The sequence below is a fragment of the Garra rufa genome, chromosome 3, assembly GCF_049309525.1.
Source record: "Garra rufa chromosome 3, GarRuf1.0, whole genome shotgun sequence".
Classification (NCBI taxonomy): Eukaryota; Metazoa; Chordata; class Actinopteri; order Cypriniformes; family Cyprinidae; genus Garra; species Garra rufa.
In genome coordinates, this window is record NC_133363.1 from 18,742,316 (window position 1) to 18,756,971 (window position 14,656).

Consider the following 14,656-nt stretch of genomic DNA (forward strand, 5'->3'; position numbering starts at 1 on the left):
ATGACCCACCCCTAGCCTTGCCCATAAACCTACCCTTCTCTGGGGTACAAAATCGTACGAGTGAGGTCATACGAATTCTTATGAATTAACCATCTTGTAAATAGGAACCAATTGGTTGTGAGATAGAGTTGTTTGCATGTTTTGACAAATGTTCTATAGTGCAGGTAGTATGTCCTGTACCAGGACTTGAAATTAATTTCTGAAAATGTTTTATATATACTTTTCACTGACTTGTTTCCCAGCATGTGTGATGCAATAATATGCAATGTTTTTTGTTTATTTACTTAAACAGATTAGGGGTATATCATCATAGTAATATTAAAAATGGATAAAGTTAAAATAAAAGAATGTGTTGGGGATAAAAAGAAAAGACCTTGCTGCAAAATCAGCTGTGAAAGTAGGTCATTTATGTATGAATACGTATGAATATGCATATAAACAATCAGACTAACGGAAATGAAGTCAAAACTGGCTGATGATGATGCAGAGAAAATAGCTGTACGTCACAGATGGGGCTGTAGGAAGAGATGAAAATGGGACATATAACAGCCGTGCTACGAATGTCATTTATGTGTTGGGTTAATATTTACATTTTGTACCATACGTTGTTTGTAATACACTACTATTTAAATATTTAAGGTCAGTATGTATGAAAGAAATTACTTTTTTAGCAAAAATCTCAAATTAATGATGATAATAATAATAATAATTGATAATAAGAAGAAATGCTTGAGCGCCAAGTCAACATATTGAAATGATTTAAAAAAGATGATGTGGCCTTTAACAAGAATAAATCTTAAGTATTAAGTATTAGTTTTAAATACTACTTAAAAAGGCTATGACTGCATTCTTAAAAGCATTTTTTAATGCTAAGCACTAAAATAGTATCCCACATTATGAACATTTAGCAAAATTAACACTGATTACAACTGAGAGCCAACCCGCAATAACACTGCAAAATAGTACAGTACTCTGCTATTCTACAACCAATGTTTCATGTCAAATGACCAAGCTGGAGCACTCTAGCCACCATGAGTCTTTAGGATTTGATTTAACATGAGCTCTAGCATCTTGACTTCAAATGACTGAGGCAGGATGAAGGAAACGTTCACGCTTAATTTAGTGAAATCACATTTGATTATCCAGACAGTTAAGTACTCATCTTACGGCAAGTCATTTCTGAGCAGTATTCCCTGGCTGAGATGACTAAACTTCTGAAGCAAAAGGCAGTTATGCAAGAGTGTCAGAATTTTAATATTGCTCAAAGAACATGTGTGACTTATATAAAGTTTTGTAAGGCTGACATTTATGTGCATAAGAAGTTTTATAATTGCTCACAGTAGACTTTGGAGGTCTTCACTGTGTTATCCTCAACAGTCCCAGCGGTGCTGGAGTCACTCAGGGTCTGTGGGGTTATTGCTAAATCCTTTGCTCTAAAAAAGCCTTTGCACATGTCATGTCTGTGGCATTGTATTTAAACGTAACCTTTGTTTTGGACTCTATTATAAAACTGAATCCTAAATGTCACTCTGTTTTCTTTCCTTTTTTGACCTACTCCCAACCATCCAGTCCTGGATTGTTTACAGTTTGGTATTTTGTACAAAATGTTTTTTGGACAAGGTAACATAGTAATACCATGTTAATACAGTGATATCCTTTAAAAACTCTTAGAGCACTATGTTAATCATTAAAATATCTGATATGCCAATACTGTACTATGGTATATTTTTAAAGACAATACTTTCAAAGTGTATCTAGCCTACACTCCAAGTTGAAAAGTTGACAGCAGTTTTGCTGTACATAAGATATTTTTTCTCAGAGTGCTGAACTATTTATGTGAAAGAAAAATGGCATGACATTTAACATTTTATTCTTTCCCTGAATCTCTTGCTTTTTTCTTTTATTCGCCCTGTGTGTCTTTCCTCCCTTCAAATCCTCATAGAGCTCTTATTTTCATACATTTCTCTCACTCTTATGATTTGTTCTCTTGGTTTCTTTTGTCATTTTCTGTCTCTCATCTGAATCCTTAACTCTTCATACATTCAGTTTATTGGCTGAATCTGAATGACCTTTTACGGATGTCTAAAATAGATTTTGAAGTATTTTTTCTAGTTATTTGGTGTTGTTCACATTTCAAGGAATAATTCACTCAACAGTGAGTACGTTTACATGGACAACAATATTCCGATTTTAACGCGATTAAGACAATACTCTGGTTAAGAAGCAACCATGTAAACTGATATTTTTGATTAATTTAATCCGACTAAGGTCATAATCGGAGTAAACACAAATCGAATTAAGACAGGTGGAGTATTCCTATTTTAGTCGCATTATGGAAGATATGTACACACCTTAATCACACTATTCCCCTCGTGTAGGACTTTTCGCCACATTTTGTGACAGGATACACACTAATGCTGCGTTCCAGGCAGGTTTTTGAGCTCGTAAATCACGTCTTCAAACCACGACTCAGGACTTTGTAGCGTTCCAGGCAAGTCACGCCAAGCATTTATTATTTTTATATTAATTTGATTGCAACGTTATATTGTCCTAAACTCTATTTTTCCACCGTGTACCACTTGCATAAACACCGCACCCCTAGAGGCTGTATTGTTGTTTCACGGGCTATGTCACGTCAGAACTGGGAACTGGGAGTACGTCAATCTAGTACGAGTTCACGGGTGGGAACTCATGGGTTTGACTGCCTTTCCAGTGCACTTTAACGGGTAGAAGTTTGGAAAAACACGGTAACGGGTTGCCTGTTCCAGCGGCATAACGCTCTCAGTTGGTCGCACGTGCATATGCTTTGGTTTCATTTTTATTTATTTATTTTTTGCTACAACATGGGATTAATCTGATAAATAGTTTGTCTGTTATCATAATTTATAGTTTTATGGAAACGTAGTTAACATTAAACCCGTTCTTTTTCATTAGTATTATTTGTGATTTTAATTTTGTGAACAGGATTTCCGCTATTGGAATGTCTTAGGATGCTTTTCACTTTTACTTTCGAATTCATGATCTTGGTTTTGCTTACATATCAGTTTTAAGATTAAAACAAATTCTTAAAAGATGGATTTGTTATTTTTAATTAAACAGCATAACAACAATAAAATAAAATAGCTTATATAGCATTTATTAACAAAAACTAATAAGACGAGGCATGGACTCCATCACTTGCTGTGTTATATGCCGACTTATTACAGGGCGCGCAAATACTGAGCAAACAAATTAATTAATAAAAAATAAATAAAAGAAAGCCTCCAAAGCGTAATGAGAGGCAAACGGCAAAGATAACAGGGTTTTCAAAATGAAAACAAACAAAAAAAAGTAAAACTAAACTGGCTTTCGGTGACTGTGCTTGGGGTTTTTTTTTTTTTGCCTAAAATCTGACTGGCTCTGAAATGCTCGCTGTATGGAGCAGACGCTTTAGGGCAGCGCAGCATGCACTCGCACAAATGCGACCACGGCAAATTTTAACTCACACATTCTAAACAATTTGTTGCATATGTCTACACTTAAAGCTTTTGTAAAATTAAAACGGAAACATCCAAAAGTCAACGAAGATGAACTGATAACGTTGCGTGTGGACGTAATGATGTGTGTTGTTAATCGATCTATGTACTATAACATGTAAAACGGGATCATGAAAGGAATATTCTAAAAGCAACTCATGTAAACATCATAATCATATTATTGTCTTATTCAGAATAAGGTCATTAATTAGATTACTGGTGTCCATGTAAACGTAGTCAATGAAAATCACTCACCCTCATGTTTCTTCATATTTGTATGAATTACCTTCTTCTGTAGAACAAAAGGTGAAGGTTTAGAGTATCTTAAAAGAATGGCCAGTATTATGACGCTAAATAAAGTAATCATAGAAGTGGTACATCTATCTTGAGCACTGTATTAAAACTAATCCTTTTTTATTCAGATCTTTTCATTGAATCCTTTAACCAGATTATTCTTCTTCTTTTGTTTTCCATGAAAGAATGTAAGTCCTGCAGATTTGGAACAACATGAGTGCGAGTAATTGATAGGTGAACTATTCCTTAAAAAGAGCGTAACTCCTTGTTTCAATCTGACTTGTCTACAAATCAATTTCTCTTTCGATTTGTTGAATTGTTTTGAGTGTATGTTCTTAAGAGTTCATGTTCTCCTCTTGGGGTTTGTAGCATTGCAATGTGAATTGATTATAATGCTCAATTTGTCAGTAGAATTGTGTGCATTTTGAACAGTGTGAACACTTCCAGCTGACTAAGGAGGTAGATTTTCAGCTGGCAGTATATCCCTTTGAAATGTGCTATCTGAGTTTGTTTTAAAAGTTTCCAGGAATGAAGAAGTATTTTCACATGCATAATTTCTTTCTCTATATTTCTCTTCAGGTGACCCCTTCCTCTAAGATTGTGGGTGATCTGGCTCAGTTTATGGTGCAGAACTCTCTCTCACGCGCTGAGGTTGAAGAGAGAGCAGACGAGCTCTCCTTCCCTCTGTCTGTTGTGGAGTTCCTGCAAGGACACATTGGAATTCCACATGGAGGATTTCCTGAGCCCTTCAGGTCAAAGGTGAGATGACACAGTTCAGTGAAAACAAAATTGTGTTGGATGGTTTTCTGTCACTGTCTGAAATGTATTTGTTGAGATGTTGGGAGATGCTTGTGAACACAAATGACAAAATCCACTCAAACTCAAAGTAATGCAATTACAGTCGAAGTCAAAAGTTTACATACACCTTGCAGAATCTGCAAAATGTTAATTATTTTACCAAAATAAGAGGGATCATACAATATGCATGTTGTTTTATTTAGTACTGACCTGAATTATATAATTCACATAAAAGACATTTACATTTAGTCCGGAAGAGAAAAAAATAGTTGAATTTATAAAAGTGACCCCATTTAAAAGTTTACATACACTTGATTCTTAATACTGTTTTGTTGTTTTTTTGATAGTGATAGTTGTTCATGAGTCCCTTGTTTGTCCTGAACAGTTAAACTGCCTGCTGTTCTTCAGAAAAATCCCTCAGATCTCACAAATTCTTTGGTTTTTCAGCATTTTTTGTGTATTTGAACCCTCATCCAACAATGACTGTATGATTTTGAGATCCATCTTTTCACACTGAGGACTCATATGCAAATGTTACAGAAGATGCTCCATAATGAAAAGCAATGCATTAAGAGCCAGGGGTGTAAACTTTTGAACAGAATGAAGATTTGTAAATTTTTTAATTTTGCTTAAATAATATATATATATATTTTTAGTACAGCCTTTAGTTCAGAAGCTACAGAAGTTACTTGTGTCCCAGAAGACAAAATAAGTAAATTTACCCAAAATTTTCACCCCTCAGCTCTTAATGCATTGTTTTCTTCTGGAGCATCAGTGAGCATTTAAACCTTCTGTAATAGTTGCATATGAGTCCCTCAGTTGTCCTCAATGTGAAAAGATGGATCTCAAAATCATACAGTCATTGTTGGAAAGGGTTCAAATACACAAAATGCTGAAAAACCAAGGAATTTGTAGGACCTGAAGCATTTTTCTGAAGGACAGCGGGTACCTGTTCAGAACAAACAAGGGACTCATGAGGTGGTGTATGTAAACTTTTGACTTCAACTGTATGTAATAGTCAATAAAGAAAAGAAACTAATATGATACGTTTCATATTTTTATTTATCATTATAAGACTGGGAACATAAAAATGTAATGCATAATCAGGATTGACCTAATTTTGTTGTTAAAAAATGCATGAGTGGGACTCCCAGCATTTAGACATGCAAACAAAACAATAGCTTGATTAGATCAAGAACAGTGTTTAAGAACTCACTGAGAAGTGTCACTTAATTTCTCATAGAAATGCTTCCTAAAGAATTGAGTATTTTACATTCAGTCATTTAGCAGATGCTATTATCCAAGACACCTTCAAATGAGGAAAAACATAAGCGGTTTTTGTTGTTGCTGTTGAGAGTGACAGTGGCATTGTTTTTCAATAATCTCTAGCCGCACATAGAAGGGGAAAAATGTGAGAGAGAAGAAGAAATGCGATAAAGTGAGAGAAAGACAGTTTAAGAGATTGGGAGAATAGCTTTATGTGCATCAGTCACAAAGTTTGTGTATATGTGTGAAAGACAGGATAGGAGACAAAAGGTTTAAGGCTGAGTAAAGCTTGTCATTTGCCAGGCACTTTCTCAGTAGTGGCTATGGCGTTTCCGTCTTCTTGTGCTGAAAGACTTGCTCAGAAAAGAAACCATGTCAGTCTGATCCACTATAATGCACGCACACACAAACACTCAGACACTCACGCACACACACACAAATCTACAGTCTTGAGGTCACAAGAGAGTCTTTTGCTTAATTTTGAAATGGCGTGGTTACTGAGGACAGACATCCTGCTTGCACAGCTGAGGGTAAATCTACTTTGATTTACTATTTCTCTGGCACACACACACACACACACATAGACAGACAGACAAACCCGTTTGAAGCACTCTGAAGTCCAAAAATGAAAGATCAAACGCTGTTTGTCAGCACTGGCAGCATTTCCATGTAGGAGAGCTCAATGTGTGGCCTCCGTTTAACAGAGAGAAAAACAGAGAAAAAGATTTGAACAGTTCACATTTCGACTTTAATTCTGTGTCTTAGTAGGACAGATAAAAATAATATAATAAAGTCTATAATATGAATTATTCTGTGGCTCTGAAGGAAGTCAACTACACTTTGCAAGTGTGACTGACATTTGCAACCTGCTTTAAATTTTCTTTAAACACAACCATAAGGCTACATGATATTTTAGCGTAGAGACAAAAATATGACTGACTTGTCCACCAGGCAACAAGGATATTTCTGATATTGGTGTCTAAAAGAGCTCAAGTTGCTAAGTAACTACAAAGTTTGTTGCTAGTTATTTGCTAGTTCATGTACAATAGTTCTTACAGCTTCAGTGAAAAAAGGTCTACAATTTTCACTCAGAAATTGCTTATAACTTTAACAAATAATTACAAAGAATAGGCAAGTAACACCTGAAATATTCAAGTAGAAAGACTAAAATGTGACCCTGGACCACAAAACCAGTGGTACATTTGAATATATTTGAAGATATTTTGTAAATTTCCTACCGTAAAAATATCAAAACTTGATTTTTGATTTGTAATATGCATTGCTAAGAACTTCATTTGGACAACTTTAAAGGCAATTTTCTCAGTATTTAGATTTGTTTGCACCCTCAGATTCTATTTTTTCATCTGTTTTATATACAACAAAAGATTTTAGTCTTTAAAAGTACTTAAAAACAGCCATACACCATTCATTAAAGATTATCATGTGTTTAAAGCATAGGGAATGATGGCACTACAATCTGCATTTAAAACGAATTAAAACAAATAAGCACTATTTATTTCAATGGCATACACTTTATCAACAGCCTTTCCAATCAGACACTCACAGTACACATCTGTTGGAGCATGTCTCCTTGCTTTTTAGTGCCCACAAGCAGTTCAGATGATCCAGATACAGTACTAAATCAGTTGGCTGTGATGTGAGCATCTGCACTTTCATATTTACCCTCATATGTTGTTGATATTGCTTTTTCAGTAAGGTATTCACCTGATCTTACATTATGATGTGAGATGTAAGAGGACATACAGCAAATAAAATGAGACCACTCTGTGATCCTTTCATATGCTGGCAATATAGGGTCAGCCAAGAAAAATGATACTAGCTCTAGATTCCATCTCATAGGTAAACATTGCGGAAACATCTCTTTTACATTCATCTCTTTTACATTCAATGTGTAAGTGTAAGTGCTTTAAACAAAATACTTAATTGAATAATGTTTCTCACTTCATGATTTCAAAACATGACTCTTTGTGAATACCTGTTTGTTTCCTGGCAGAGCGTTATAGACTTCTGCAAACTAGGTTGAAATCTGATAAATATCAGCTAATCAAATTTGGACTTTTGATTTTTCCAAAATGTTACCGGTTTATTGTGCCATAAGTATCAGATGTGAGTGTGGTGGATGAAGGGTGGGCAGTCTATGGCTGTTTTGTCTGAGGCTGAGACTAGCCCCAACCAGACATAATATGGAAAAGCAACAATCAACAGTCGTCAAGATATTATGGGCCAGTTTTACTAAACAGGTCAAATTAATGCGAGAGCACAATTCCAAAACAACGCCGATGAGAGGGGAAATTTCTGCAGGTGTTTTACTAACAATGCGCAAATTAAAAAACACAGACGCAACATTTCATTTACAGTACATATCGACCAACGCAATATACCAAGCGTAGCTCAAATTAGCGTAGTCGCGAATAAAGAATAAAAAAATAAAGAGGCCACAGTATGTTGAAAAGAACCGTAAAGGTTTGCTAGAAGTTTTGATAGACCTAGTATTGTGTGACTCCTAGTTGAGAGTTCTAAGTCGTCTTTTATTTCCTGAAGCAAATTATAAAAATAACATGGCTTGTCAAACTATATGCTCGAATAATGTGTTCTTCTGGAATCGCAAATAAATTTATACATGTGGGAAAAAATCCTCTCTCTTCTACCACATGCTCTCTGTTCTCTGCAGTGCCTCTTCCTAGCAACAATAATTGCAGCCATTTCAAGCGCAAAATAGTTTAAGACATACTTTTTTTTTTTTGGACGTTCAATAATGCCGCAAATGGCAGTAATTTGACAAGTGCAAGAGTTTTGGAGCTTTGCGTAATTAATTTGAATACTCACCTCCCATAAATGTTGTGTCTGAAAGGGAAACTCCTATAAATGCGTATTCAATAAGGTCAGGCCCAAAAATAATCACTGTGCATCTTTAGTCAAATCTGACAGTACAGTTTTAAAGGGGTCATCAGATGCAAAACTTACTTTCACATGTTGTTTGAACATAAATGTGTGTTGACAGTGTGTGTACACAACCATCCTATAATGATAAATATCCACCCAGTGGTATTTTTTAATCTCTATAAATAATATCCTCTTTTTCAAATCAAGCCATTCTCAGCTTATTGGCTGTGTGATATCACAAAGACCAAGGCCACTCCCACAATAGTTGATTGACAAGGCCGTCTAACTTTAGACCCGCCCTGAGTGTCCGACCGCCATTGTTTCGAACACCGGAGCAGGGACGTTGACAAGAATGGCTCCTAAGTGATTGAGGTGTTTTGTTGTTGGATGTAATAATGATCATAGCAGTTGTTATTTACTCCCAACATCTGAGCCGCTGAAGACGCAAAGGATTAGCGTTACTTTTGTTTTTGAAGGAAATGTGCCCTCCAGTCTACCTGAATGCGTCTATGTTCGTGTGAATCATTCGTGATCCAGCTTTACCTACAGAAGGAGTATAAGGGGTGTTTTTTGTGAATCTTTGTGAATCGCCTTTCCTAATAATGTGCTAGTTAGCAAGTTTTGTGGCTAAATGTGGCTGAAGAGAGCGGTTTGTAACCCCACGGAGAGGCGGGGTGAGCAGAGCTCATTAGCATTTAAATGAAAATGTAACAAAACAGGTTGCTGTGAAAAGATATGATTTTGACAAGGTAAAAAGAGTGTTGTTTTACACTACCATTGAGAAATTTCAACCAAAGTATGTTATCGACTTTTCATTAAGACCCTAAAGAACCATATCAACTTGTGGAAAATGGGCATCGATGACCCCTTTAACACCAAAAGGCGGTTTGCGTTGGCGCAAGCTGTTTTAATTTTTGTAATGTCATGCTGGATACACCCGCCTAAACTGAAATCTCATCCACTCAATATAGTTGAATTTCAAACACCTAATATATTCTGTCATGCCTCACTTTTTTTTTGCCTTTAGTGTGTACAGACAAATTACATGTCATTGGATCATTGGATTGAATCAATAATGGACTGTACTGTTATTTAACAACTCACTGACAATTCTGCTGACAGAGCAGTTTTCGGAAAAACAACTGTCATTAATCAAACACTTCATAATAGTTCTGAGTTTTGAAAATTATGATCTAGAAGCATACAGTGCATGCCATTGTAAATACACAAATCTATCCCTCAAGGTCTCAAATTCTTTCTTTGTGTTAAATTCAATATGAAGGTCTGTTGCACCTGTTTAAGCCACTCATGTTTCATTACACTGCATTATAGTTATATACTGCATTGATGCGTCATCTCTAAGCATTACACTGAAAAATATCCTCAGTGTGCTACTGTTGTTCTGTCACCTCCAGTGAGTAAATATAAGTTGGCACAAATACGCTCCCTAATACTGACTTGGGGCATTACCCATAATGCATTAAAGCTTTTTAAAAGGCTAATGATGCTATGTCCTCTGACCGGGATATACATACATCACCACAGCCCCAAGCATGGTCAGCATATGTGTCTGTGGGTGTATTTGAGACACACTCGTCATAATGGGCTGGAAAGGTTTATGCGGTAGGGCCTACGGTGACTCACTCATGCATCCGCAGCTCTATCTCTGCCAATCAGCTCATCCAGATAAACTCAGATAACCAGACGTGGTGCGTTACACACCACTGGACAAACACTGATAAGAGTGGGCAATCTTCTCCCACAGGCGTACACACAAACACACTTTTCCATGCACAAACAAGTTGAGATGGAAGAAATACAACCGCAGTCTTAATGATATTATCAAAACATGTCATGCGTCATCATGTCAAGCAGGCTCTAAATTTTCAGTGGATTGAGATGAAAAAACGCATCCACAGGCTTCCATATAAACATCTGTCACTTCATCCATCACTTTCTAAATATTTAAAGTTTTTTATTTATGTCTGTAGTGACTAAGAAGCAGCTTGAGCGGATAAAATCTCTTCACACCTTTTCCTATACACATGCGATTTTAGTGACGTTAGCAGACACTTCAATTAAACATCGCTCTAGTCTCAATCCTAAGGGCAATTAACCACTCTATCTTTAGAAAACCCTTCCTACCACACACACACATATTCCTGGCTTATAAATGGCCTCAAAAGCTGTCAAATTAATGAAGAGTGACTGAATGAAGCGTGGAGCATCTTTGAACTCCAGCCACTGTGACTAATAGAATTGGTGAGCCCTCTTTTGTGTCTCATGCCTCCGCCAAGGGAAAAGCCTCTAAACCCTTTCCCGGCAATCCTCAGGGAGCTCCTCAATACACTAATCAGCATGTTTTATGTATTATTTAAAATGCATTAGCTTGGCTGAATGTGCTAATAACTGCCTCATCTAGAGCAGAGACACTTAATCGAAGAAGCAGGGCGATCATGGGAGGGTATGTCACATCAAATTTAGGATGCGTGAAAAGGTCTGGAGAGCGTTGGCACTACACACTGATGACGTGAGCAGCTCACAGGACAAGATTGTACTTTATATGATGTAGACGGCGGTGCTGGAAATAGCTTTAGAGTGGGCAGGTTTTGATGTCACAGTATAAAAAGGGGCTTATGAATATTAATTAGCTGCTTAGTTGCTCACCAATTTCTAGTCATGTTATCAAAACCTCCTCGCTATTTATGAATTGTTGATCTGTGCAGTTGCATGGGCATTTAAGCTTTTCATGTTCATTTGACATTTGCAGATTTAGGGTTTAGTATTATGTTTTCTCATATATAAACAATAAATTAACCAAAAGAAATATTTGAAAAATGACCATTCTCAATACTAGAACAGACAAATAGCAAACTAATTGGATGTTTCCTATGTATTTGACACGTAAATTTGCTTGCCAAAAACACCCTGAGTTGCTTATTTACACCCAAAATGCTGACTGACTGCATCAGTGAGATGCTGCAGAAATATAGTAGGTCATATAATAACTATTTAAAGAGCTTGTAAGATAAAAAGCAGTGTAAAAGCTTTCCTGTTTCTCATCTTCAGATTAAGATTTGTAGGTGATTCACAAATGAAATATATGTCAGACTTTGTTAAGGATAAACAACCACATGGACTCTCTACCATCACGTGGGTTATTTATCAGTCCAGACTGATCATACTCATCTGCACACTTCTAACTGTGTCGGATGACTGATTGATTGATGTACTGACTAAGACAGGTTTCAGAGGATGTGTGTGAATGACAGCACACTTCTTTTCATCCCTTTCAACTCTGAGTCTGCCAGACCATTTCTGTCACAGCCCATCGGCACAGTCCTAATGCTTGAATGTACACTTCCCCTATAGGTACCTGTCATGATTTCACCTCTACAGCAGTGTTGGGGAATAACAAACTAAAAGTAGCAACGCTAGTAACTTTCATTAGAGTCACAGTAGCTCAGCTGTTTTCAAAACAGAATATATTTTCCAGTAATGAGCTTCTTTTAAAATGAGTAAAAAAGCTACTTATTTATCAATATGTATTGCCTAAAATTTATATTCTCTCTCTCTATGAATCATTAAACACTTCAGTTAATTTTAATGAATGTTTTCACTTTAAATGTTTTTTTTTTTATTAAATGACAATGTAATGGATCATGAGACACTGATGAAGGATCATGAGACACTGAATAATGTAATAATGGCTGCTGAAAATTTAGCTGTATCATTACATTTGTGAGGTTTTTTTTTAATCCTTTTTTTATATAGCATTTTTTTACAATACAGATTGTGTTAAAGCAGCTTTACAGTATTAAACAGGAAAATAATGTGTTATGATTATTAATGATAATGCATAAGGACAGCAGTAAACGTACTCGGTTACTTTCGTAACCTCGGTTCCCTGAGATACGGAAACGAGTACTGCGTCGTAAGATGCTTATGGGGAAAAAGCTCCTTTTTCTCCTGAGACTGAAGCATTTCAATAACGCAGTGTAACTGCACGACCATTGGTTTGTGCAGTGAGATAAAACAAACCAATGGCTCAGCAGCGGAGCTGCACGAGCCTATGGCGATGATTCGCGCCCGATCGCGCCAAAAGGGGCGGAGAAATCGGCTATATAAGCGTGTATTTCGCCATAGGATCTCAGGTTCTTCGACTGAAGCGACGACTGAGTCGTGCAGCTACTTAGCAACGGCCAGCAACGCAGTACTCGTTCCCATATCTCAGGGAACCGAGGTTACAAAAGTAACCGAGTACGTTCCCTGTCGATACTTCACTCGTACTGCATCGTAAGATGCTTATGGGGAACCAGTACAATCCCGCCGTTGCTAAGGTAGAGGAACGACTGTATGGCCCTAGCACAGAATGGGCTAGTAGAAGCCAACTTGCTCAATCAGGAAAACCTAATGAACATTCCGTTCCAAGGAAACGATACACTTGGAAACTCCCAGAGGCCAAGTGCATACATAACAATACTGGTGACAAAATTCCTCATGCAGAAAGGACCCTAGTCTGCAAGACAGGGACGTCTAGATTATAAAACCTAGCAAATGTGGACGGTGAGGCCCAGCCGGCCGCCGCACATATTTCTGCAATGGATACTCCGCTGGACCAGGCCCATGACGAGGCGACGCCTCTAGTCGAATGGGCTCTTACCCCCATGGGACATGGCAGACCCAAGGAAGAGTAAGCCAGCATGATGGCTTCCACTATCCATTTGGATAGTCTATGTTTTGTGACCCAAAGCCCCTTGGTGTGGCCCCCAAAACAGACAAAGAGTTGTTCTGACTTCCTAAAAGAAGCTGAACGCTCCAAATAACACCTCAATGCCCTAACAGGGCAGAGGGGATTAAAGTCTTGGTCTTGCTCTGAGGGGGGAAGTGCCAAGAGGGAAATAACCTGGTCTCTAAACGGTGTTGAGAGACTCTTAGGTACATAGCCGTATCTCGGTTTCAGGATGACTTTAGAGTCATTCGGCCCGAATTCCAGGCATACAGGATTTACAGACAGAGCCTGTAGGTCACCCATATGCTTGACTGATGCCAAAGCCAGCAGCAGGGCAGTTTTTAGCGTCAGAGGTCGAAGGTCAACAGACTGTAGCGGCTCAAATGGAGGGCTCTTCAGAGCTCTCAGCACTGTGGGTAAGTCACAAGTAGGAACTGTGATGGGGCGAGGAGGAAAGCGAACGATCAGATCGTTCTTTCCCACAGACTGACCGTCCATAGAGTCATGAAATGCCGCTATGGCCGCCACATCGACTCTGAGCATGGAGGGAGAACGTCCCTTGTCCAACAGCTCCTGAAGAAATGACAAAATCACTGATATGTCACACAAAGTCGGGTCTGCACCGCGGGTGGAACACCAGGCGGAAAAGACAGACCACTTGAGTCCATAGAGTCGCCTCGTAGAGGGTGCTCTGGCCTCAGAAATAGTATTTAAAACGGTCTCGGGGAGATTTGAAGGCTCCCGTCGAGAGACCATACATGCAGCGCCCACAGTACTGGTTGGGGGTGCCAAAGTGTTTTGTTCGCCTACGTTAAGAGATCTCGTCTCAACGGAACGGGCCACGGTGCTGACGACAGCAGCCGGTGGAGATCTGGGAACCAATGCTGGTTCTGCCAGAAGGGGGCCACTAGCAGGATTTTGAGTTTCTGTTCCCTGACCCGCCTGATTACGTGTGGTATCAGGGCAGTCGGGGGAAAAGCATATAACAGGAGATTGGGCCAGTCGTGGGCCAATGCAATCCTGCTCCTTTGAAAAATAAATTGGGCAGTGACAATTGTCTTTTGAGGCGAAAAGGTCTACCTGAGCCTTGCCAAAGACCGCCCATATTTCCTGAATCGTCTGGGGATGAAGCATCCATTCGTCTGAG

The 14,656-nt window shown here is 38.1% G+C and overlaps 1 protein-coding gene across 1 annotated transcript in view; it reads left to right on the top strand.

Moving 5' to 3' along the window:
- pcxb (pyruvate carboxylase b) overlaps positions 1 to 14,656 on the top strand; it is a 315,031-nt gene that overhangs the window by 275,662 nt on the left and 24,713 nt on the right. Inside the window, exon 20 of the mRNA XM_073835799.1 lies at positions 4,389 to 4,568. Within this exon, the coding sequence (XP_073691900.1) occupies positions 4,389 to 4,568 (180 nt within the window). The remainder of the gene's footprint in view (positions 1 to 4,388; positions 4,569 to 14,656) is intronic.